The 24846-nt window shown below is 44.9% G+C and overlaps 1 protein-coding gene across 2 annotated transcripts in view; it reads right to left on the bottom strand.

The window, feature by feature from the left end:
* CREB3L2 (cAMP responsive element binding protein 3 like 2) overlaps window positions 1–24846 on the bottom strand; it is a 74197-nt gene that overhangs the window by 29564 nt on the left and 19787 nt on the right. For both annotated transcript variants that reach the window (XM_035343107.1, XM_035343118.1), the window contains exon 2: window positions 4463–4679. In XM_035343107.1, the coding sequence (XP_035198998.1) occupies window positions 4463–4679 (217 nt within the window). The remainder of the gene's footprint in view (window positions 1–4462; window positions 4680–24846) is intronic.

Below are 24846 nucleotides of genomic sequence, written 5' to 3'. Positions count from 1 at the left end.
GACAAACGCAGAGAGGGCAGGGCTGGACCCCAAGCCATACAGGAGGCTAATCACAATCACTGTTGAAAATCCTGGCTCACCTTGCTGCTGGCTGGCTGACCATGGCCTGCCTTTCCAACCGCAGCAGAGACAACTGGAGAAAGACATGCACCAATTGTAACAGAAAGCTTTTCTTCCCTAACCATTTACAACTGTTGGAGGCAAACCTGTGCCCTGAAAGACCCCAATGGGTCCAAGAAGTCTCCTTTCCCACCAGACTTGTTCTCAGCCTCCCCTCCCAGCTTCCTCATGTCCTTCCACGAAGCATTTTTCACTTCATAACAACCCGCCATGCATCCTCACAGCTACTCTGCAGTTATGTCTTAAAACCCGGGGCTCACAACCAGAAAGCAGAAACCTGCTGTGAGAGGGGCAGCAGCACCAGCAGTGCTGTCAGTACCTGGGGTGCAGCCTCCTTTCTTGCCCTCCCCTGGATCCCTCCCAAGCCAGGATCCTTACTCACCAGCTCCAGCAAACAAAAGTGTATGGTCAGCCAGCTGCAAACGAGCAGACCTATAAATCTTTCTCTCAAGTATCTTTAGTCTTAAAAGTTTATGCAAAACTGAATATAAGAATAGATTCTCAGGGAAAAAAAAAAAAAAAAGGCAACAACGTACCAGATGTCTTGCACACATCTGCTTTAAAATAGTTACACCTGCAAGAGCACTCTTAAGCTGGAGATTTCGGGACTGGTGCTTTCAGTGAGTGCACATGTTAGCAACAACCTGTGAGTGTTTGAAAAAGCTCTTCTACATAAAGCCAGGGAAATATTCTGAATACAAACAGGTCAGAACGACTAACTGGGAAAAACTGGTGCCTGGACCTTGATCTTATGAACATTTATAAGCGTTTTCACCTTGCAGTCAATGGGACTTCTCAGAAGAGCTGAGCCCAAGGCTGAGGCTTTATACCTCCAGCACTGTTTTTTTTGTTGTTGTTGCTTTTTTTTTTTTTTTTTTTTTTTTGACTCTTTAGCTAAGATTGCCTAACAGGACCCTGCTCCAGCTGCCTCAAGGTGCTACTCCCATGGGAACCCCCAGCCTTGGCTGGGCTGCATGACATGCACCCACAACCACCATCTGCAATGCACCCACTGCCAAGGAAACAAACTGCAGGCTATTTTTAAAGGCAAACAGGCAGGCAAGGACACCAGGCCCATGTCAAAAAAGCACCCTCCCGGCCCCCCACTGCCCTCTGTGGGGGCATCCTCCTCCCTCCTGTCCTACCCGAAGGCTGGGCCAGCATGGGGCTCGGCAGCCACCTCCAGCTCTCAGATGGCACCCAAGGGCTGAGCAGCAGATTAGTCTCACGCAATTAAAATGCACTGAGTTAAAAGAAGCGATGCACTGGAAGCCAGCTGGCATCTAAATATACCGAGGCACATTGCACTTGAGACATTACCTTTGTGGAAAGGAGCTAGCAGCTCCAGGTTACATTGATAGAATGCTGCTGGCATGACAACTCCAGTAGGGACCAAAACAGGTGCCTTTGCAAGTACGTATTACCTAGTTGTACAGGCTAAAGGGGTCCAGCCCTAGAAATCCCTCCTTTTCCCCTCCCCTTGCACGTTCCCCCTCTTTGCCTGCCCATAAACTCCCACTGACAGAGGGGTCAGCAGTGCTAGACACCCTGGGGAACAAGGCACCAGCACTCATTGCTAGGAGAAAGGGTCTAAAAGAGAGTTAGAAAGAAGAAATGTTATTGACTTTACTGCAAAACGAGAACAAAGCCTGTTTACCACATGCTTTGTACAAAACCCCAGACCCTTTGTCCTCTGGACCTAAATGTGAAGCTCTGAAACAGCATCCAAGCTCTGCTTGACCACTCTGTGCCATCTCCTTTCTCGCACCACTCTCACCCCAGGTGAGCACCCATGCATGCACAGGCCCATGCAAGAACCTCGTTTCTACCCTTGGTCCTGCAGGGCTGGATCCATGGAAAGGATCACGGAAACACAACAGTAAGAGCTCAGCTATCTGCCCAGTGGGGTAGCTATTTGGAGAAGGTGATTTTTTTTGCACATTCTTTGCATTAGCCCCTCTGCCAAGGGAACTGGAGTTCACCAGTGTTGCCAAGAGCATTGTGTGCCTCCGCTGTCTAACCACGAAGATGCTTTCAATCTTCAGCACCAAATCCTGCAGTACTGCCACCTGCAAACTACCTCTCTCTCCCACTCGTGGGCTCAAGGACTGAAAAATTATCAGCATGATGCAATTTGGATATGTATTTCAGCCATCCATGTTAACTGTAATACTGTGATTTCCTCAAGTATTTCTCTGAGCTTTAACATTTTGAAGTCAATACGTATTGAAAGGTTCATGAGAGTCATTCCAGGGTGAAGATTAAATAGAATCCCAAACACCAAGAACAACTCCTCCTCCTCCTCCTCCTCCTCCTCTCTTATGAAACACTGCAGAATGAGCAGAAGATGAAATAACTTTCCATTCATTTTCTATTTTTAAACCCACTTGTTAATGTTTCTTGGCTTTTTAAAATATCATTTGACTAGAGCTCTATTAATTACCCAGTAGTCTCAGCAGTATGAATTTCTTCAGGATTTTTCCCCAAAGGAAACTCCCCTCACTTTTAGCCTAGTTTGGAGCTTCTCTCTGTTAACTTCTGGGGAAGCTTGCTTTCTGAAGATTCTTGTGTTTGTTCTCCTGCCACAGTAAAAGTTTCTATCATCTCCTGTATGTATTAAAGATATTCACATAAAACAGTTTGGAAATACAAAAATGGAAGGTTTTATGTAGATCATGTTTCCAGACCATCTCTAAAAACCTGGTCTCACCTTGAAAAGCCTTCTCACAGATTTTATTTGTTGTCCTCAGCAAAATGCAGCCAAACTTGTGAAATCTGCAGCAGGCCCCGCCTTCTTTGAAGAGCGTGTTTTGGACTACAAGACTGTCAGCCTTTGAAAACTCATGACCTGTTGGATCTTCATAAACAGCTTAGCCTGTTAATGCTTAGACATAAGCACTAATCTCTCTCTGCCTTTTATTGCCATGTAGCTTAGTACTAGAAATGTAGCATTTCACTGTAAAGCTAAACAGGTTATTAGGAGTGAAATTCTGCCATGGTGAGTACTCCTAAGAGATGCCAGTTATTCTTGTCCTTGCTCCTCCACCAGCATTAGCTTTTAACTTGAACTCCCCTCCCTGCCAACAGGTATCTTCGTACCAGAACAAACAGGTTGGATCCCGTCCTCGCACCGTTCCTGCATTTCCCTTTTTTTCCCCTTCAGATGTTTATAACAGCTGAGTTAAACATGACTGCTAAAAAATGCCAGCAGTGTTCATCATATCCTGTGCATCACCATTTCCCGCAACATTTATAATGCTGCAGTCAGTGTCTTCACAAAATCACCAATGGCTTCTTGATGCTTTTAATTCTTTACCTTAATTTTCTTCATTTCTTAAAAGTATAAAAACAAAGAAACAAACAAAAACAAAGAAACAAGACTTTAGCAAGACAGTTTTAAAGACTGGAGCACCTGAAGCTGCATTCCTGCACATGTATTTAAATAAATAAATAAATAAAATAAAATGAGCGAGCATTTGGTGATACCAGAAAGCTCCACATACTCACTACTAAAAATAACGTTAGTTTAAAGGGAGGGGGTTGTTTTTTATGAAACCTGAAGTGATGTAGGTTGGAAGAGACCTGTGGAGATCAGATTTCCCAATCCTTTGCTCAAAGCACAGCCAGCTCAGATGAGATTATGCAGGGCCTATTCTGGCTCAGCCTTGAATACCTCCACAGATGAAGACAGACTCCGACACCTGTTCAAGCATTTGACCCCCTCACAGTGAAAAATATTTTCTTAGCATCCAACTGGAATTTCCCTTCTTGCAACTTCTGTCATCACTCTTGTGCTATCACTGTGCATCTCTGAGAGGAGCCCAGCTCTGTCTTCTCTGCACCCTTGCATCACGGAGCTGTAGACAGCAGTAAGATCTCCCCTCTGTATTTTCTCCTGAAGACTGAAAAGACTTCTCATCCTTTCCTTACATGCCATGTTCTACAGTACCCACACTTCACTCGTTTTGTTTATTGGTCCCCATTTACCTTCAACAACCACAGGTTTGGATACATGGAAACAAGTGTATTTTTGGACCTTATCCCATTTCTTTTGGATGAACACTTCGGTTTTCATTCAGTACGTTGACAGTGAGAAGTTAGTAATTTCCACCAAGCAAAATTTCCTTGTGTGTGGACAAGTTTCTTTACCCAGGATGCCTACAGGCTTAAATCAAAGCAATCCCCTCTGTGACTTCATTGTAGGTATCTCAGCTAGCACAGAAAGTCCACAGGCACCCTTGGTGCATCACCACCCCACCAGGAACACTTCATTACTCCACCACCATGGCAAGCAAACAAGGAATCAGGGGAACAACATGAATTTTGCACATATCAGTACTACCTTCGTTGAAGTTGTCATCAGTCGAGATGTGGGTGAGGGGAGACTGGGGCCGGGAGTCCCCACACAGGGAATAGCTGTGCTCTGCCTGGATGAGGGGCGCCGGGGATGCTGGAGACAGCTCCACCTCCATCACTTCATTCTTCTCAGACAAGAAGGGATCGTTCAAGAGCTGGCCTAGGACATCTGGTGAGAACTCATCCAGGAACTCTGTGAAGTGCTGTGGAGATAAAAGGGGGAATAAGTCTATCTCCTTGCCTGTCTGCCTTGTCAACAACATGAGAGCATTGATCAGAACAATCCCAGTATCTGCACCAGGCAGCTGTGCCAGCCAGCAGCAGGAACTACCAGCCCTGCTTAAAGACCTCCTGCTACAATCGCTACTTCAAGTTGAAAAGCTACAGCTAGAACAGCTGTCCTCTTGTAGGCATACATTGAAACAGAAAGGTCTGTGATTAACTCACAACAAAAGCAGAAAATAGAAGCACAGTAGCCGTGCCCTGAAGCAACCTCCTTTTTTGCACCAAAGGTGTTCCGTATGCCACCACCAATGTGCTACCACACGTCACCCAGACATTGTGAGAGATCCTACGGGATTTATTGTCAGAACGCTTTGTGTATGGAATAGAACATACTGGGTTAATGTTCACTGAAGCACAGAGCAGAAAAAGGAAACGTACACCAGCACAGACCCTCGGTGACCACATATGACAACTCTAACTGCCCAGAACAGGCGATGTGCTCTAGGAAAACAGGTCCACACGTCTCCAGACAAGCAAGCAGTGCATTTGCTATGCACTAGATTTCCTGGCTAATTTATATATCTATTTCAGAAGTAGCATTCCAGCTAGGACAAGAGCACTCATCCAGTTTCTAGGCCCCACAGCTGGAGCTCCTGCCAGCCAGTACTAATTACCACTTTATTTATTACACTGGGTGCATTACACCGACAATGCATGGTATGTCTGTGTGTACTTGTACTACGAATAACTTTGCGCTTGTTTCTTGTTCAAAATGAGCACAAACCACATCTCCTGGTCGTGATCTTCTTCCTTGAGACCCCAGTAGAGTTCCCATCAATACCCAAAAACTCTGCAGCTCTTTCTGTTTTCATTTCAAATATCAGAAGGCATCTTGGACAGACCAAGAAACTGCATTGCAAGACACCATTCTTGCTCATCTTATTCACACAAAGAATTCTATTTTAGTACAAAAATGTTTGTACAATGAATTATAATGAGCTTTTCCAAACAATCAGGCATTATCTACCATTTTATATAGGAGTCTTTGTCATCTGGGGCACAGTCCTAAGTCTGTTTGATTTGCTCTGTTTTTGCAGGCAGTATTGATCTTGGCTCTTCGTCTCACTCTCTCCTGCAGAAACAAACACTGAAATTCAAGATCTGACTTCCTGTAGGCTAAATTAAGAATTAAACTAGTCAATATTGCATGAATCCACGAGGGAAGCAGCATGCTTACACCTCTCGCATGCACACTGCACAGCTCCAGCAGCATTTGTGACCTCAAAGCTTGATGCTGGAAAACAGTAAGCTCAGTCTTCTCCTACAGAACCCACGATACATTTGAAGGGACACAAGCGCCTCTTCCAAGATGCTCACCAATGCTAACTGGAACTTCTTTCAAAATTAGAAAGGCTTCAGTCAATTCTGACAGACACTGAGGAAAAGAAAATATTTACTAAACATAAGGCAACAAACAGAGAACCACAGTTACTATGTGCAAACAACAAGCTAGCTAAAATAAAGCCTTTACAAATGGCAAAATGGATTCATAGTCTTGTGTTAACTTGCTGTAAATGATAGCTCTACTAAACAAATTCTCAGACGACTCAGCAAGAAGGTCATCACCACATTAGAAAGCCATTTTTATTTTAATTTCAATACCCAAGGACTCACTCTTCACATCCAGGGCTGCTTCCCAGTATCTGCAAGGCTAAATGTATAAACTACTGTTCCCTACTAAGCAAAGCAGAATGAGAAAGGATGCTCAGGATTAGTTGAATACCCTCGTGTAGCATTAAGGACAATAAGTAAAGCAGGTTAGGCAGCTATCAAAGTGTGAACAAGGGACAGTAATGCTTCCCTACCATGACAAAAGGCAAAGATGAACCTACAAAAAGCAGTGCCTTGCTTAGGAAGACCTTTTTCCCCATAGTTTACATGCTTCTTTTCCTTCAGGCTAGTAGTAAGTGTCAATTATATTTGCTTGCATTTTGTCCGAAAACTGGCTAGAACATTTCCCTCTATCTAATTCCTGCATACATTACTCTGACTGATGACTAACATAAGCTGAAAAGGGGCTGTTACAGCATTTGTACACTGGTTTCAAGACAAAGCTACATTACCAGCAGCAGCATCTAACCTGAGGATGTCACCCTGGAAAATATCATACCTAAGCGCTGACTTGGTCTGACACAATTCAGTTGTTCTAAATTAAAACAGACCCAGCTGATAGACAAAATGACCACAGGCTACTCAGCTATTTTTGGCAAATTCACACAAAGATTTCTGTTAGCCTTCTACATACTACTGCTTCAATATGAAGAAATTTGTACCAATTGCTATCTACTTCTTCTACTTGCTTAAAGTTAGTTTAGATTTTTTTTTTCTTTCAAAGTGGGTATTTTTCCTAAAACCATTTCAGGAAAAGCAACAGAGGAAACAAACATTTAACTTCCCGAAACCAGACAAAAAGAGGACCTTGGGGTAGGGAAGGGAGTTCAACGTGTTCCTCAACATGTGTGCTTTCTCCTTCCCAATTGCAGCTGCAAAGCTGACAAGCAGCAAGCTGTGAGGAAGAAAAGAACGTGCATGTACAACAGAAGTGTCTGACAGCAAATAAATGGTCCGTCCATTTTTCAAATGGTTCTTTCATTTTATTATCATGTTTTCATCTTATTTTTAATGGTCTGTGATGTAATTGAACACTGATCAACAAAGAAGCCTCAAACAAGGACCACAAGCCAGACTGGACTCAGTGAAGAGATACAGTTTTGGGGGACCTGGATTTCTCGGACATTAGAAAAAACAACACTGCTTGAGTCACAGGAATATTTTGTATATACACCTCTCTACTGCAGTGAACACATGAAGCTATCTTGCCTTTTTTTTTTTTTTTTTTTAAGAAAACAATAGTCTCATTGAAAGCAGCCCCATTTGCTTTTAAAATTAAAAATGAAAAGGCATTTAAGCAGCAGCTACAGCTGAAGCTTTTAGTAGTCAGGCAGCCAGCTCCTCACAGTTTCCACCTAACCCTAAACTGCTCTCCTGTACCTTTCCAAGGCACGTCCTCCAACCCTCCTCCTCTTCTCGCTCTGCCCTCTATTTCCACACACACTGCAGTCATCAACAGCCACTTCCAGAGCCGAAAACCACCCAACAGCCTGCCACTCTGATACTGCAGCAACCACCCCTGCACTCAGGAACAAGAAGGGGCAATTTCGGGAGGAAACGGAGAATTTTACACTGCCAGAAACTGAATATACATTTGGTTGAAGAAGAAAGAAATCCTTTGTCTGCGGCTTTCAACTTGGCATCTTTCCCCAGCAAAGTTTACCTTTAAAAAGAGAAAAGAACACTCACATGAAAAAAGTGCTTTTCAGAAAACAAACAAACAAACAAAAGCCTCTGCAGACAGCTCTGTTGCCAGCTTCCTTCTATCCTCACACACCACTGCCGGTGACAGCACTAATTACAGATACATTGGTACAAGGAGTCCACTTGAATTATTAAACTCTCCTCCCCACAGAGCAGAGAGATGTGTTCAGCTGGGATTTTAACCTCTGTAAAAAGTCGTGGATTTAGGACAGTCATAACCTTATCTTCCACTTCCCCTCCTCCCAGAGCACTGCAAAGACAAACAAAACACCAGGGCTCGCGTTTGCAGGGAGAAAGCTGCAGCTCCACAGAGTTTCACCGCCAATCTGCTTGGATGTTGGCTCCCGCCTATGAGCCAGGTGCTTCTGGGGAACACAAAACACCTACAGACATCGGCCCCGCGCTAAGCAAACAGGAGAGAGCTCTTGCATCCGGGCACGCGGTGGATTTTGGATAGCTCTTAGAAAGTCCTATTTGGCTGCAGGCCAAGTGAGCCGCAGGCTGCAGCTCTCACAGCGTCGGACTGTTCCTGCCAGACAAAGCCCCTTTTAGCTCTGCCTAAGGGACAATTTTTTTTTTTATTATTATTTTTTTTTTCTTGCTTGTCTGCTCAAATGAGCATCTCTGAGGTAAAACAGACTCAGGTTTCGGTAGTTTCACGGGAGGGCTGACTTCTCCAGCAGATTGCCTGAAGGCAGACCAGAGCAGCGCTAGCACTGGTTAGCTCAAGGTGTCACGTTATCAGGACTAAGAATGAAACAGTCGTGCCCAGGAAAATGGCTTTCGAAGAACTCACTAAAAAAGGAATGAGGCCGAGAACCCCAGACGACATTCCGTAACTACATTTAAATTATTAATCAAGTGACATGCTTTGCTGAGCCTGGAAAATGTACTGTGTCAAACAGGAGACCTATGTGCTTCCCACAAGAGTACACCCAAGGTTTTCCAGCAGAGATATCCCAGATGGGAGCTGCAACAGCGGCACCCTGGCCCACCACAGGCTCCAGGACCCTGCTTGCCAGCCAAGTGCTACAAGCCGGCCATGCCCCACACTCCAAACGAATCCTACAGGCAGGCCATGCTCTTCAAGAATCAATCCCGTGGCAAGCTGCCCTACATGCAATGTGCTGGGGCGAGAACCAACCACAAATTTAAGATATTCCCCTCCTGAGAGTCTCTGCTCCCCCCTGCTCCCCGAGTCAGGGCAGCAGGCCTGCCGCTCCTGGAGGGATCCACGTCTCCCTCCACAACAGGAACTCCCCGTGTGGGAGCATCACTTCTGTCCACCAGGCACTTGGGATAAAAGTGAAGCCCACCATTGGCCTGTGGGTAAAAAACTGCCCAATATTAACCACTTGTAAGGTCTGAGCTGCAGGGACTGCATCCTTACTTCTGTACCAAAGGAATAAACAGAGTGGACATCATGTACACGGCAGTGCTCACAGAGAACATACGGAGATAGGGGAGACAAACCAGTCCCCATTTGTAGGGATGTAGACGTACACCCCAGGCATGAATTTGCCCCCACCCCCAGTTTCCTCTCTCACCCTAAGTTAATTGGGAGATGAGGGAATCATCTCTTCCGCAGATCTTTCATGGTTTGTATAATCAAAGGTGCGTAGGAGATAAAAGAGCATCACAGAAGATAGCACCATTTCTGGTTAATAGCGGCTACATGGAGATACCATCTCCTTTTCAAGGAGGCAAAGGCACATTTCACAAGCATCTGGCAGCTGCTTATATGGTAGCTGAGGAGGTCTGACTAGGAGTCACAGCTGTTAACACAAGGCTTCAAGCCCTGGGGCATCCAGGCAAGGTGCCAGTTGTTAAAGATGGCAAATACATGCTATTCTGTCTCAATGGGCTCAGCTCTAGACTAGGTTGTACGGCAAGAGCTGTCCAAGGCACCACACACAGCTCTGCCTAAGTTTGAAAGTGCAGCACCTACATTAGGGCCTAGAGCAGAGACCTGCCCTTTCCAGTTAATGCAGAATCATGCCTAGAGACATTGCTCATGGAGGACTGCATACACAATCCTACCAATGATGAGGATGCAGCAGAGAAGTCCAAGACTTTCTGCATACCCCAACTCAAAGGCACTTTCTAAAAAGCTCCCTCAACACCGGTGTTTTCTTCCCAGACATGTTGCTGGTGGTGCAGTTGGTTTTTCTGTTTCAAGTTCACCAGCAATGCACTGGAGGTATGAGCCAGCTTCCAAACAACCAAAACAACTGTTCTCAGCACTCATCGGCACTTGGGCATCAGTTCATTTTCACATAAGATTCAAACACGAACTCTGCAGATTTTCAGGTACATCTCATTCCTCAGCTTCCTCCTCTTCTGGCAATTCTTTATGTTTGCAGCAGGTAAGCTGGCCAACACATTCTTCTCCAAACAGCCACGGCTTGGATCACGTAGCATTCATCTTTGTCAGCTTTGAGAAGAGCTACCAATGGAGCCCCCTATAGCCTCACCTCCACAATTCACTCACGCATACCCTTCAGGGAACTGAAAAGCTCATCTACTGGCACAGGATGCGTTGATACATCACTGTTACGAGGCACAGATCCAAGCTCCTGCTGCACTGCTCTTACAAGGATGAAAAATGAAGGACGACCTGGCAGCAACACAGTATTTTTCCAGAAGACTGATTCCAAAGATGGGGGCTGAAAGAGAATCAAGGCCAACCCTCACCAGCACCCCCACAGGGAAAAGAGTGGAAGAGCAGATGGCTGCACGCTACACAATTTGATATACCAGGGTGCTTACCTTTAGTATGTGTTAATTTGGGGAAGGAGAAGAATAAGGGAAAAGAGACACCAGTTTTTTTTGGTATTTTTTTTTTTAAAAAAAAAAAAAAAAAAAAAAAAAAAGTCATCCGACCATACTTGAACTGGCTGAAATCTCAGTTCCCCAGAAGACCTCTTGGACAGACCATAGTATTAATAAGCATGCAACTGCAGGCACATCTAACTGCTCACTCTTAAATGAGACACAAAGACCTTCCCTTTTGGCCTGATTAAGGACCAGAATAGCTGGAAGGGCTTTCTGATGGCAGGAGAAATGTCTTACACACAGCCACTGCAGAGAACAGGGAGACTGAGGACTGTAAACAGTGCCCACTAGTCATGCCTAGAACTTGCTGATAAAACAGCAGAGATTGGCTTGTGTACCTGCCAAGGACAAATAGAAGGAACCTCAGATTTCTAGGTGTGTATCTTTTACAGTGAAAAAAAAAAAAAAAAAAAAAAAAGAAAACCAAGACACAGAGGAATAGTTGCTTAATTATTTTACTCTACTATAAAATTCTGTACTATATAGTCATTGACTACACTGAAATTGCCTCATTTGCAGGAGGATGTGAAGAGTAACATGCAATCAGTATTTGAAAACAGCAAAGAGATCTACCATAACAGCAGATAGGATCATTTGGAGTCTCACACCAGCAATTACTCATTTTAATCACCAAAAAAAAATATGGATGGATTAAAAAAAAAAAAAAAACACTAAGTGAATAACATTCAGGTTGTGTCATCAGCAAAACAAATGCCAGGAAATTCAGAGCTAATGGATTTACATGGTAATTAAATCTGCACATCTTCCCAACTTGCTCAGGTTACACAGCTGGAAATGCTGAAGTTCATGCTGAGCAAATCTTATAATCCACCCCATTATGCACACATGCATGCACACACTTCCATTGCAAACACTCAAGTATTTCCAACCGACAATCGGCAAAGCAGCAGCGTATTTATTTTTAACTAATGGGGGATTTTTCAAGCAGCATATTTATTCCTTCGCCTTTCCTCGTTCAAAAATATTCTTTCACTTTCTTTAACCTGTCCTCCTCCGAAGAATTTGGGATTTGAAGAGGGAATTGAAAATAAAATTAAACTCTGTAATAACTAGGAGTAAAGAGGAGTTGAAAGAAAAAGGAGGAGCCCCTGCACAGCCGAGGCACGGGTGAGAAGCAACCCTGAAGTTCAGTGTCTCTTAAGCCCAGTGTCTGCATACAGAGAAAAGGATGCTATTGCTCATTCCTAGCACGGGCCTCTCGGGAGCCATTTAAAATAGGAAAATCCTTCTCACATTCCCCTGCCCTCCCCCCAGTGCACAATTCTTGGACCTAGTCTAACTTTTCAATAGGCTGGGTGCATGTTTTTCTATTTCCCCTCCCCATAGGAGCTAAAGTCAGAGAGGAGTGACTCACAGGGGGCAGCACACCAGAGCACTGACTCAGTGAGCTGGAAGCCCTTCAGGAAGGCTCCCCATTTGGGTCCCTGGGCTAGACCACAAAAAACATTATCAATTTTGTGTTGCAAGTGTCTGGATTATGGACTCAAGTCAGACATATTCATTTGTTTGTCTCAACTACAGATTTTTTCATTATTTAAGGGATTTTTGTTTTTTGGTGTTTTGTTGTTGTTGTTGTTTGCTTATTTTTCTCCTCGAACACCAGGCTCACTGGTATGCACTTCATTTGTCTCATAAATCAGCTCTTGGGCTGCCAGCTCGAGCTGCAGAACTACAGAAATCTGAAGCTCTCCCTCACTTTTCCCCATGCCCTTCACTCCATCCACGGGCAGCATGGCCACAATTTTTTATCGAGTGATTTTAGAGGCTCCGAGACAAGCCTGGCTGACAGGACTGCCTTTGACAAGACTCCAAAATGCCAAGAGTTGCAGCAAGCCTCCCTCTGCCACCTCCAGCTGACGTGACTCACCCTGGACAGAGAGGGTAGTTGAGCTTCCAAACCTTAGTCATTGGTGTCTCTGGTGGTTTCTGGCATCCAGGCAAGGCGCTTAAGCAGACCAGTTATGTCTTTTTTAAAATCATCTCGTGAAGAACCGAACAGATGCAGTTGGTTTTGTTTGTTTTACTTCGTTTTTGCCCCAGCGTTTTTGCTCCATGCATTTAATGCCAGTCAAAAACGTTTGCTGTGAGCTAACTCAAATGTGCTGGGTTGGTGCACCTACTGGCTCCTTGGAAGGAACTTAGGTTTGCTGCAAGCTTTGCATCTAACTAGTGTCTTCTGGGCAGCCACCCAGTGTTTAGCCAAAAACAAGCAGTGAAAGAAAGCCTTCAGACAAGCTGAAATCTCTGTATACAAATTTTACAACTCACCAGTGGGCATTTATGGCCTTGTTAGCTGCCCAAGAGCTAGGCAGCAGGGATAATACGTTTTGTCATTGCACAGCTGGTTTAACTTATTGCCACTTTTGAAAGAAAACAGTTACTTTGGTTTCCTTTTAAATACACACAGATAGGCCTTAACATTAGAGCACTATTTCAAAACATTTGGGCACACTGCACTTGGTTTCATTTATCACCTTCCCGCATCAGGAAGATGGGAGGGGAGGAAAGCAAGGAAAACTTCCCTCAGTCCTCGTGTATCAGCATGGCTTGTTGAAGGGCACAAATAAGCCCTTTGTAAAGGCCACAGCCAGCATAATAATCCTTGCATTTCAAACAGAACCACTAGCCTTGTACCCATCTTAAAGACGACTTACATAGCAGGAAGAAGAGAAGAATAACCAAGGGAAGAAATCAGAAGTCACGGGGGTTAACCAGAGGGACTACACCGGGGCAGAACCCTCTCCCCATCACAGACTAACACCACGCCAGTCAGTTACTTAAAGCAGAGATGCTGTAACCTGCCCTGCAGGCAGTTCGCTCATCTGCTCGCCCCACAAAGTCTCATTACCATCCCCATACACCAAGCAACACCTGAAGCTGCCAGCCTCAGGCCAGGGGCACAGCCTCCCAGAAACAACCGCCCCAGCGGGCACGCTGCACCGGGTGCTGGCAGAGCAGGGCAACATCGAAACGCCTTGTCTAGCTTCCCCTTAGTGCGGAGGGCTCCTGCAGAGCACAGATGCTCCCCAGCTCAGCCTTTTTCGTGTTTGAAGTGTTCCCAGCAGCCTCCTCCCTAAGGACCAAACCAGTATCTTTCAAAGGAGGATCTTAAATTAGTCTGAACAGTGTAGGTAGGAAACAACAACTTCTGCTCCATCGCTGGAGCTCGCTGCACGCTCTCGCTTGCCACTCGTGACTGACAGGACACTTAGCATTTAAAACAAACGTCGCTATTTTAATCTCCAAGAACTTTACTTCTTTAAGGGCTGCGAAGTTTAAATGGCAGAGATCCAGCTCGCAGAGGTTATCGTTCCTTCTTTTTCCTAGCAGCAGCTGCAGACCTACATTATGACCACAGTCATAATTCAGGTCTTTAATTAAGGCTTTCTGGTTATTATAAAATAAGTAAGGCTTTACTATTGGTATTGGGCAGCTTAAGAGTAGAGTGGGCGTTTTATTTCACTGAAGAGTTATTAGGATTTGTTTTACAAATGCATTTTTAGTTGGAGGGAGGGGTGTCTTTTGTGTGCTTGTTTTAAGAGTAGAAGTATGGAAGCTGAGGCTGGAAAAGAAAGGACGCAAAGTTAAGCTCCTAAATGTTTATTTAAATGCTCTTGATTTTTGAAGAGTCAGGCTCTCTCTCCAAGTGACTCCGTAAGTTGATCGTGGACAACATGATAGCTTTTATGAAGTGCTGCCTGATGTACGTAGACATAATGGTTAACATTGCAGACGCATGTAATATCTTAGAAGCAAAATGATCACCACACACACGTAATCCTTCCTTGAGCTCAAAACAAAAACAAAAACCAGGTGCTTGATCACAGAGTAAGGAGAAAAAATAAATAAATAAACAAACGGTGGTTCTGCAAAATACATGTGAAGAAATCCATAGGTCCCATCACCTTACCTGGGAGATGAACTGCCCTGCCTGAATCAGAGCTCAAGGATCAGCAGCCTTTGGCTAACAATGACCTCAGCTGCCACGGGGCTTAGACCCTGCCCAGCAGAAACTGCTGCCCCCTCTATCAGACAGATATCTACTATCAGGCAGAAAGAGAAACAACGCTGGCAGGACTTTGTGTTCTGTGTTGCTATCGCGGAGCGTTACACATTAAGCACTGTGCACTAGGACAGTCAGTTTGATGTCAAATCCCATTCCAGCATGTGATCGAGCCAGACAGTGGAACAAACCATCACATTAAAGAACCCCTTACCTGTAAGCAAGTCCTACACCTTGCTTCCCGTAAAAACATCCTCAGTTTTGATCTGATATACCTCTCATCCCTCCCACAAACTTGCACCGTGGCAAAGTATCAGCTCTGTATGCATCCAACAGGGGGTATAATCAAACCGAGCCCTTCCAAAGCCATCAAAACTCTTTCAGCTTGCAACTATGCCCTATGCTTCATGTCCACACAGCTACTGCCCTGGGAAGCTAAGAAAGCAGAGTAATATGACTAGTGAAAACACCTGGGAAGACTGTCCCTATCTTGTACCTGAAGCCATGACACTAGAGCTGCACTGAAGCAGCCAACTCTGTACAAACCCACCCCACAAAAGTATGCCTTGCGTTTCAAGCTGCCTCCAGTGGCCCTCCTCACCATGAGTTGGAGGCTTCAAGACATGCACTGCACCAGTACATCCGTAATTCTGCAGAAATCCACAAAGAAATTCATAGAAATAGCCCGCTTCGTATGGACCAGTACCTTCATCAACACCGGCACTCGGGCACCCTCCCTCTAAGAAGATGCATTTTGCATTACATCACCCTGGGAGAGGTGGGGGTCACTTGCCATTACTTGTGTCAGAGGCAGAGCAGTTTGTATTGAAACTGTACTGAAAGCTGTAGCGAGAAAGGAAACAAGGAGACAGGATGTGAACGAGATAAAATAAATATACATGGAGAAGTATGCGCGGCATTTGTCTAGACACATTATTTTAAGGCACCCCATACTTTAGAGCCAGTCAGTATTCCAATTTCCTACAACAATTCCTTTGTCACAGAGCCAGAAAACATTACTTCAGTCATCTTTATTTATAAAAAAAGAAAAAATAATAATAATAAAAAAAGGAATGGTTCTGAATCAAGGTTCAGGCCTTAAAATAGCAGTAGATGGCAACATCTGTATCCTAACACACGGTCTTAAAAAACGAAACAGAACAAAAACCAAAACAAAGTCTGTAAGCTTCGTTCTCTGTGCTTTCCTGAGATACAGGGACTAGTGGAACAACTTATGTAGTAATATGTGCACTGTCTCTGTCTTCACAAGACTTCATGATACAGGTGAGACTTTCAAACCTGCATTGTCTTAATTTGGCTATGAGCAGGCGTTGCAGCATCTTCCAAGAGCCCTCCCCCATGCAGAGCATCATAAATCACAGAATGGCTTGGGTTGGAAGGGACCTCAAAGACCATCTAGTTCCAACTAGATGGCAGGGATGCCAGCCACAGGATCAGGCTGTTCAGGGTCTGATCTAACCTGGTCTTGAACACCTCCAGGGATGGGGCATCCACAGCAGAATTCCTACTGTTCCTGCGGTTCCCTGCAGAACCCTGCATCTCACAAAGGTCTGGACATCAAACTTTAATTTCCAGACCTTTGCTCCCAAGCAGCATCACTTCTCAGGACACAGAGTTCCTGGGAACTGGGAATGATGCTCCAAGCTACAGGCAAAGGCTCCAGGGGAGGAGCAGAACAGAGGCACAGGAGCAACAGAGCCAGAAAAGCAGACATGCACAGGGAATGCAATAGGATGGGGAAGGGGAAAGTCACCATGCTTCAAAAGGAATAAAATAAATCTACAAAAGATACGTAGAACTCTAAGGTTACACAAGACCTTCCTCCATCCCCAGTTACATATTTTTGCCAAGTGTCACTGACTTCTGTGCCCTGACATTTAAAACCCCCCATCACAAAACATCTGTTCTTGCCACTGTTATGGACTTAGTCTGTTTTGTTTGTTTGTTTGCTTGTTTGTTTTCTTCCACACTTGAAACAAGTTCAGAAAGGACATTAGACATGTTAGGAGATGGCACTGGGTTCCTGCATCCCCAGGTCACGGGGAAGCAGGCATGCTGCTGCGGGAACACCGTCGGCAGTGCAGCCCAACCTCAACTGCACTGAAATTTCCCTACCCTTCTCCTGCAACAAACCACACAAAACATACTCATGTCCTCCAGCCCATACTCCGCAGCCCTGAAGAGCTGGTCGAGCTCTTCAAGCTGTCCCCGTACAACAGAGGATCAAGAGAACCCAGGAGAAGTCCTTTAAACAAGAAGGCATCAAGGTCAAACCAGATCTCCGAGGTCCCTTCCAACCCGGGCTTTCCTCTGATTCTATGTGGATTGCAAATCATTTATGAACACTTCAGCATATGTCTAAATAAATAACGACAACAAAAAACCCTGCCAACTCTCCGTGGCAGGTGAAGAGAAAGCCATACGAGGCAAACAACCCTGCCTACCACGGAAATCAGAGCACCCACAAAACTTACATATTTAGGCTACTGGAAGAAAGGAGATATTAAGGGGAGTTAACATACATCAGGACGTAGAAAACAGGAAAGAGTTAACAGAAAATACAATTCGGAGGGAAACAAGACCACTTCTGAGCTCATTAGGCCCTAGAAGAATGTTAATTATATGTCGGGCAATTGCTTGGCTGAAGTTATGTGGGGGAAGGGGAGAGGACCAAAATGTTTAATTGAACACTCCTGGGAGGGGGCGGTTCTGAATTACTGCTCTTTATATGAGAAATAACAGATGATACAGCCATCCCACAGGATGGTAATGAACTGATTTTCAGCCCAACAACAACGAAAGAGAAGATAAAAACAACAGCTACTCAAAGCTGACCATTTTAATTAGCAGGCCTAGAAAGCCTCCATCTGAAAAGTCTGAGCAGAGCTGCTAAGGAGCTCTTGAAACTATTTTCAGCAAGAGACAATACTGATGGACTGGTAGAAACACAAAAATATTTAAGTGTAAACAAGGCAGCCGAAGTAACAGCAAATTAACCTACCTGCTGTTCATTCCTGACTAAGGGAAGATATGGAGATGGAAGAGAGTAGTTAGAGTCCAAGAACAAAAGGGAAGGAAGTCTAATTTATGCTTATAATTCCACAGTCATTTATAATCCAGCTTTGCAAACGTTATCTCTTTTTGTAATAATCTTACGAGCTTAATATACCTTTCCTCTGGTACGGCAACTCATATGGTTCTACAGAAAATGAAGGCACAGCGACATGAAGTCAAGATGACACATTCAGTGGGATAAATAAATAAGAAATCTTTCAATGTGAAACATAAACCAATAGATTGCGCCATATGTTTTCAGTGGGTTCCCACAGGGATCAGCTCTTGGCCCCAGACTCTCCTATTTTATCAGTGACCTGAGAGGAGAAGTCACAACCACTGAACTCTGCAGATAACACAGCTCCAGCAGGAGCAGTGAGTAATGAGAAGGTCAGGTCACAAAAACAAAACACAGATTACTTGGTAAGTGGCCATAAACAAGCATCGTGTTTTAAATAAAGCCAAAGGTAAAAATACTACTGCTACGAAAGAAAGGCCCCCAGTCACGCTCGCCTGATGGACGAGTGGACAATCAGAAGTGGAGATCTCAAAAAGGACTTGGGATCGCAGGAGAAAAGTGGACAAAGGAGCACCCGCTGGGCAGGTACTGCAAGCTTTGGGGCCTGGGGAGGAATTCCTGCACCAGGAGAGCCCTCCCCTCCCTTCAGCCCAGCTCATGCCTTAGGCCAGAGCCAGAGCATTGCTGCCTTACGCAGTGCTGGGACCAGCCCTGGGATGCTCACAGATATCCTGAGATGGAGACCGGTGCCTGGCCCCCATAGCCAAAGAACAGGAGGGACGTAACAGTACTGCCTAACATGCAAACCTCTTGCCTTTTCTTTCTTTCTTTCTTATATTAAATGAGGCTTCATATTTAAAAGAAGTCCCCCATAAGGCTTGATCCCCAGCTACAGTTTTGCTCCACAGCCTTACAGCAGTCACACAACGTGCTGCACGTCTGCGCCCAGCACACAACCCACATGGGCTTAAGAGACTTCCCAGGTCAGAGGCATATGAAGGAGGAATTTATTTTCTCCATGCTCATTGTGAATGAAGCTGCTACTGGCCGCAGCCATGCTCCAGTCCTGTACTGCCAAATTCAAAAAAAAAAAAAAAAAAAAAGATGTTGGTCAGCCAGGGAATTCCAGAGGACCATCAGAATCACTGCAGAGCTGGAAATCCTGCCTCAGAGCAAAAACAAGTAACAGAAGAAGAAACCAATATATTTAGCTTGTCAAAGAGGAAATGAATGCAGAACATGAACTTTAACTACTGAAACTGGGAGTAAGCCTTGGAGAATGGCCCTACCAGCTTGCAGATAAGTTTACATGTTAAAGCCAGATCCATTCACAGTGCTTATAAAGGAACACAACATTAAAAAAAAAAAAAAAGAAAAAAGAAAAAGGAAGGATGATCAGTCACCACTGACTTTATAAGCTGAAGCCAGATCCATTCATAGTAGTTATAAAGGGGCACTAAATATATATATATATATATATATTTAAAAAAAAAAAAGGTGGGGTAGGATAACCATCAAGGAACAACATGAATTCTTTGACCCAAGCCATCCTTAATCCAAGACTGGAGGTTTCCCCACTAAGATATGCAGGAATTCAAACAGGAAACAATCTGGGGAAGTTTTACAATCCATAATTTACATAAAACTAAACTAATTAATCATAATCATTTCCTTTGGCCTTCTTGCAACAAAACAAGGCTGTTTACTAGAGCAGCAGCACGTTCTGGAGAAACCAATGCAAACTCAGAGCTGGGAAACCTGCTGATGCTGCTTTGCATTCCTCCACTCCAGATAACTCGCTATCCTTATCAGGAAGGCAGCCGGGTAACACAGTTCAAGAACCAAGGTTTAAGACCAAAGGTTGTTCACTACACACAACCCACCCACTCGGGAGCAAGCTCCCAACAAAGCACTCGATAAACTCAGCACTTCAACTCGCAAAGGCAAGTGGCACCAGCCCATGGAAAGCCTTCTCCCTTCATTTATTTTTAAGGCTGGGTTCCCGAGCCGTGCTGTAGGAGTGGCTCAGAGCTGCTCCCCACACCCGAGCTGGTCTGGTGGACGGCTGCGGACACCCCGCAGCTGCGGACACCTCCACCACTGCAGGCTGCTGGCCACGGCACTGCGAGCAGCAACCCAAAAAAGAGCTGGGAGAGGGTCACAGATGAGAAATTCAGCAGGCTTGCACTGGACTTCAGGGTTTCTCAATCAAAGAGACTGAAAACAAAATCAGCCAGCAACACCCACACATACAAACTGTTCCTTACCCTTTTGATACGGATTTTGTCCTCAGGGGCAGCTGCGGTTGTACCAAAGCATAAGTAAACACTTGCGACAACCTGCAAGGACTCACAAGCAGATTGCTTTGTGATCGTTTTCAGATCCCACAGTGAATTCCCAAACACACCACGCATGATAGAAGCCTGTTTTCAGTGGCAATGGGAGTTCCCAGCAAGCCGAGTGAGGGCAATGCCGGGGCATGTGGGGGAATTAAAAGGAAGCTTCCACGTGGAGGGAGCGATTTCAAAGGAACTCATTCAGCAATTGCTCTTTTCAAAGTCTCCTTTACACTTCCTAGTTAGCAAAGCTGCACATGTCTGGGCATCTCTTTAACAGCCTCTCCTGCTTTCCAAACGCTGAGTTTGCAGCATCAGAAGGCTGTCCATAGCAGAGATCATCCGAGGCAAGCTATTTTATTTTTGCTTTGAACCTGAGAGCACAAATGCAAGCATCCCCAATTCAAGCACCTAGAGAACAAGATACCTTGGGCTTTTAATAAATAAAAGCTTAATAAAGCTTCCTTAACATTTTTCTTTATAAAAATTAAAATAAAAAATAAAAATAAAAAGTGAACAAGTGACAGAGAGGAAGCAGAGGGAGCATTTAAGGGAATAAGGAGTTTCATCCTGTTTCAGGGATTAATTACAGGATTAACTCCACCAGGCAATGCGAGTTTCTGGCACTAAAAGCAGAACTGCGTTCTAGCCAACGCCTCCAGCCAGCACACACACACACATACACACACGCACCCCTTCCCAATCCACATCCCTCAAATGCTAATGCACAAACAAAGGCACTTTCCCTTGCAGTGCTGTGATTTAATTAATTGGCTATATTGAGCGAGCGCACCGCACGGTGCAGAGGATGACTCTCCCGAGACAGCCAGAAAAGTTTGCCAGAGTCCTGGGGATAGAGACGGGCGGAGGGAAATTTCAGACATTGCATAAGCACCGGCACATGTAATCGCTCCCTGGCGTTATCCCAGCCAACGCAAATGCAGACCTGTGCGAGCTGTAGCCAAAAGCTACTCGAGCCATTCAGAGGCAACTCAGCGCCTGATGAGCAGGCAGGAAAGGGACCGAGAGGCGCAGCCCGTGCGGAAAGGACGGACACACGGCCCTCCCAGACGTCCACCCCAGCATCCAGCAAGCGCTGGCTCCACGTCCCCACAGGCTGACCCTTCGGCCTGTGCTTGTGTAGTGATTATCCCAAGGCTCAGAAGGCAGAAAATAGTGTTCTTTTCCTTTTCCAGCCTGGCCCTGCCGGGCCTGCAGAGCCACCAGTCTCGTCTCCCCTCACCAGCATCCCTCCCAGCCCATCCCACTCACTTATCTGCAGCCCGAACCCACGCTGAATTTGAGAGGGGGCAGGCACCCCTGCTCGCCTATCAGCCAAAACACATAGAAAGGATCACCATGAAGCAACAGGCCCCTTTCCCGACCGAACACCAACAACCAAAACACAATTCTCATTTCAGTGTAGGACGTCATGTTTTTTCCATGCGTTCTGCGAGCCAGCTGCAACGCACAGCCATGTGAAACCCTGTTTATCACCCAACCAGCACAGCCCCCGGCATTATGCCTTCTGCTAGCTCAAGCACAGAGCACCTGGCGGAGGGAAAACACTTTCCTGGAACCAAATGAGTCTGTCTGGTTCTAGGAAAAGAAAGGTATATAGCCAGACAAATACATGAGGGAACCTTGCACTGCTTATCTGCAATGCACAACCCCCAAAACAGTTAAAGCTATGCACACATACACACATACATACACACACACAGAGCTATATACTTGTGTGTGCATGTCTCTCTGTGTATATTAAATATAGTTTCGTTTTTCATACGGCACCGTTGGCTGCGGAACAGTTCCAGCGAGCATCTGCTACAGACCATCTGGGCCGGGAGGGAACGAGAGCGAAACGTTGCAGGACTCCTGAGGAATTTGAAACTTGCTGTGGATTTTACACAAAGTCGTTGCGTAAGGTACACCAACAAATGTGTGATACCAGGAAGGTTCTTGTAGTCAGAAGAGGAAAAAAAAAGAAAAAAAAAAAAAGTGATCCTGAAACTGCTACTTTCTGCTGGGGCTGGAGCTGGCTGCAGACATTCAGCGATCTCACAATCTCACTGTGATCTCACACTGCTGAAATTCAGCATCATTAAAAGAAACAAAATCAGGTTCTCAGGGCATGCATGCATCAGCATGGCAGAAGATCTAGACAGGGATTGTCCCAAAGAATGGAAAATGGTACTTGAAGTTAAATGGGTCACAATGGAGTATCTTAAGCTTCCATCAAAAAGTTCATAAAAAACAGTGTTTTTATTCATTACATTAAATTAACAAACACATATGGAGATATTATTTAGCTGTAGTCTTCTCCAAAGGCTACAGCTAAATTCAGTAACCGCGCCAGATGCTATAAATCAAGGCCCACAGTGACCATGCCTCGTCTGTGCAGAACCAATACAAAGACCCTTAGACATGCCAGAATTAAAACCCTCTCATTTTCAGTACTGCTGAGCACTCTCCTCTGGGTTTTTTGTTGCTGTTGTGGTTACAAGATCTACAAAGGATAACAAAGGAAACTAAACAACATCAAGTAAGTTCAAGTTTGCAGAGTCCGCAAACTTCCCCAGAAAAGTGTTCAGCATACAAAAACAAAAAAGGGCTGGAAAACCACTGCTCTGGTTCTACTGAGAACTGCAGTTTCAGGTGGCTTGGGAAGATCAGGTCATTGGCAGGAGTCAAAATGACTACAGTTGGCACTAATGCCAAACGGAAATTCAGCATTTCTGGGATTTCCATAAGCTGAATCGTACTTATTCTGTAACAGTCTCGGGATGCGAGTATATAGACACCAGGAATTCCAGGGTAGGACAACGCAGAGGAATAGCAACTCGTGTTTAGAAAGGGTAGTTCCCCTTCTTTTCCTCACTACCAATCATACTTATTTGCCCAAGGTTTCAATAAACAGTATCTAGTAACACTTCAGAAGGGGCAGCAGAGCAGCACTTTGTGAAGGGAGCCCACAAGCCAATTTTACAGAAGGGCCTAATAGTTCCATTCCACAAAAGGATCCAGTTACACCGGCTTCCAGTTTGAGCTTTATGGAGACAAGTCAGCCATACAGCAAAGAGCCTGCAAACAGATGGAGATAATAGAAATTTAAATGGACCATCCAGCTCTCAGTATAATGACCGTATGTGATATTTTAGAAGTTGCCAGGTTAGTGGGAGGGAGGGAAGGAATAGAAGAGATCATTGGTGTTGCTCCAGTCTCTGGTTCACACAGTGCCAACCAAAACTATACCCCTCTTGAAAGGAATTGCTAGGCCAGTCACGAGAGGTTAGGCTAAAACTTGGAAATAGATTTAGACTAGATGTCCATGCTAATAGCAATTCAAACTCCATATTCCTGACCCAAAATGCAAATATCAAATAAAACCATGACAATTTGATATGCTTTTAAAGGTCTAGTGCTCTAGCCATTTTTATTTAAGCAATTTCTCTGATCTTGATGGTAACCAACGTTCAAAATTTCAAGAAGCAAATAGAGATGCACACTGAGAAGCAGACATTTTTCATGTGTTGAAATCTGTATTCATGGCTTTTTTTATTGGCAAGACAGCTGCCATACACAAAGCTAAAACTGCAGGAATAAAAATTTGATTTTTCATACCATATAATGCACTGTAAATAAAGCTTCCTATTATCAGGCAGCATTGCTACCATACAGCTCCAGGAGGTGCAACCAGAGCAGTAATAAGCAAGTTGGCTTACTGACCCAGCCAAACCGTGTGAAATTTCTCATTGCTCTGGGATGCCCATCAGACAAATACCATGTGTATTCAGATGCTTTCCTAGTACACTCTGAAGTTGATGTTTTGTTTAGGGAAGAAATTAAGCAGTTAAGAAGGACTACAAAGAAGCTGCCTGCTAGTACTTGTGAGAACCACGGTACTGACCTGGCTAAGGCCATTGGTGATGAGATGGGCAAAAAAAGAGGTGAAAAGGCACAACAGAAGAGCAGTTAAGGAATGCACGCAGCTCCTTATCATCTTGTTCAATGATTAAATTTCCCTGGCAATGACTGTTTCTTAACCCAGACACCACTTGCATTACTAGCACAGGAACAGCCACAGGCAAAACTCCTCTGCTGAGATACCCAAGTTTCATCATGGGCAAAATAACCTGGAGCAGCAAAGAGATCATGCAGTCATTCATTCACCTCCTTAAGCCTCTCTGCCAATAATGCCACAAGAGCACTCTACTTGTGATGGGGAGAGCCCTGGGGATATTGGAGACAGGGATGACGCTTCGCTAAGAGCCACCCAGAGGCACCCAAGGTGCATTTTGTATATGATACCTGCCCAGCCTTGGGATACCCACACCCGTCCATCTCTGCCAAAGAACACCAACAATTTCTGGAAAACATCTACAAAAACAGCCCTGGTTCAAGATGACTTTGCCCTCCTGCTCCCTGCTCCATTTACTGCCTGCAGAACTATCACACCCACGCAAGGAGAAGCACATCTTCAC

The sequence above is a fragment of the Oxyura jamaicensis genome, chromosome 1 (assembly GCF_011077185.1).
Source record: "Oxyura jamaicensis isolate SHBP4307 breed ruddy duck chromosome 1, BPBGC_Ojam_1.0, whole genome shotgun sequence".
NCBI classification, from domain to species: domain Eukaryota; kingdom Metazoa; phylum Chordata; class Aves; order Anseriformes; family Anatidae; genus Oxyura; species Oxyura jamaicensis.
This window is presented reverse-complemented; position numbering and strand designations above follow the sequence as displayed.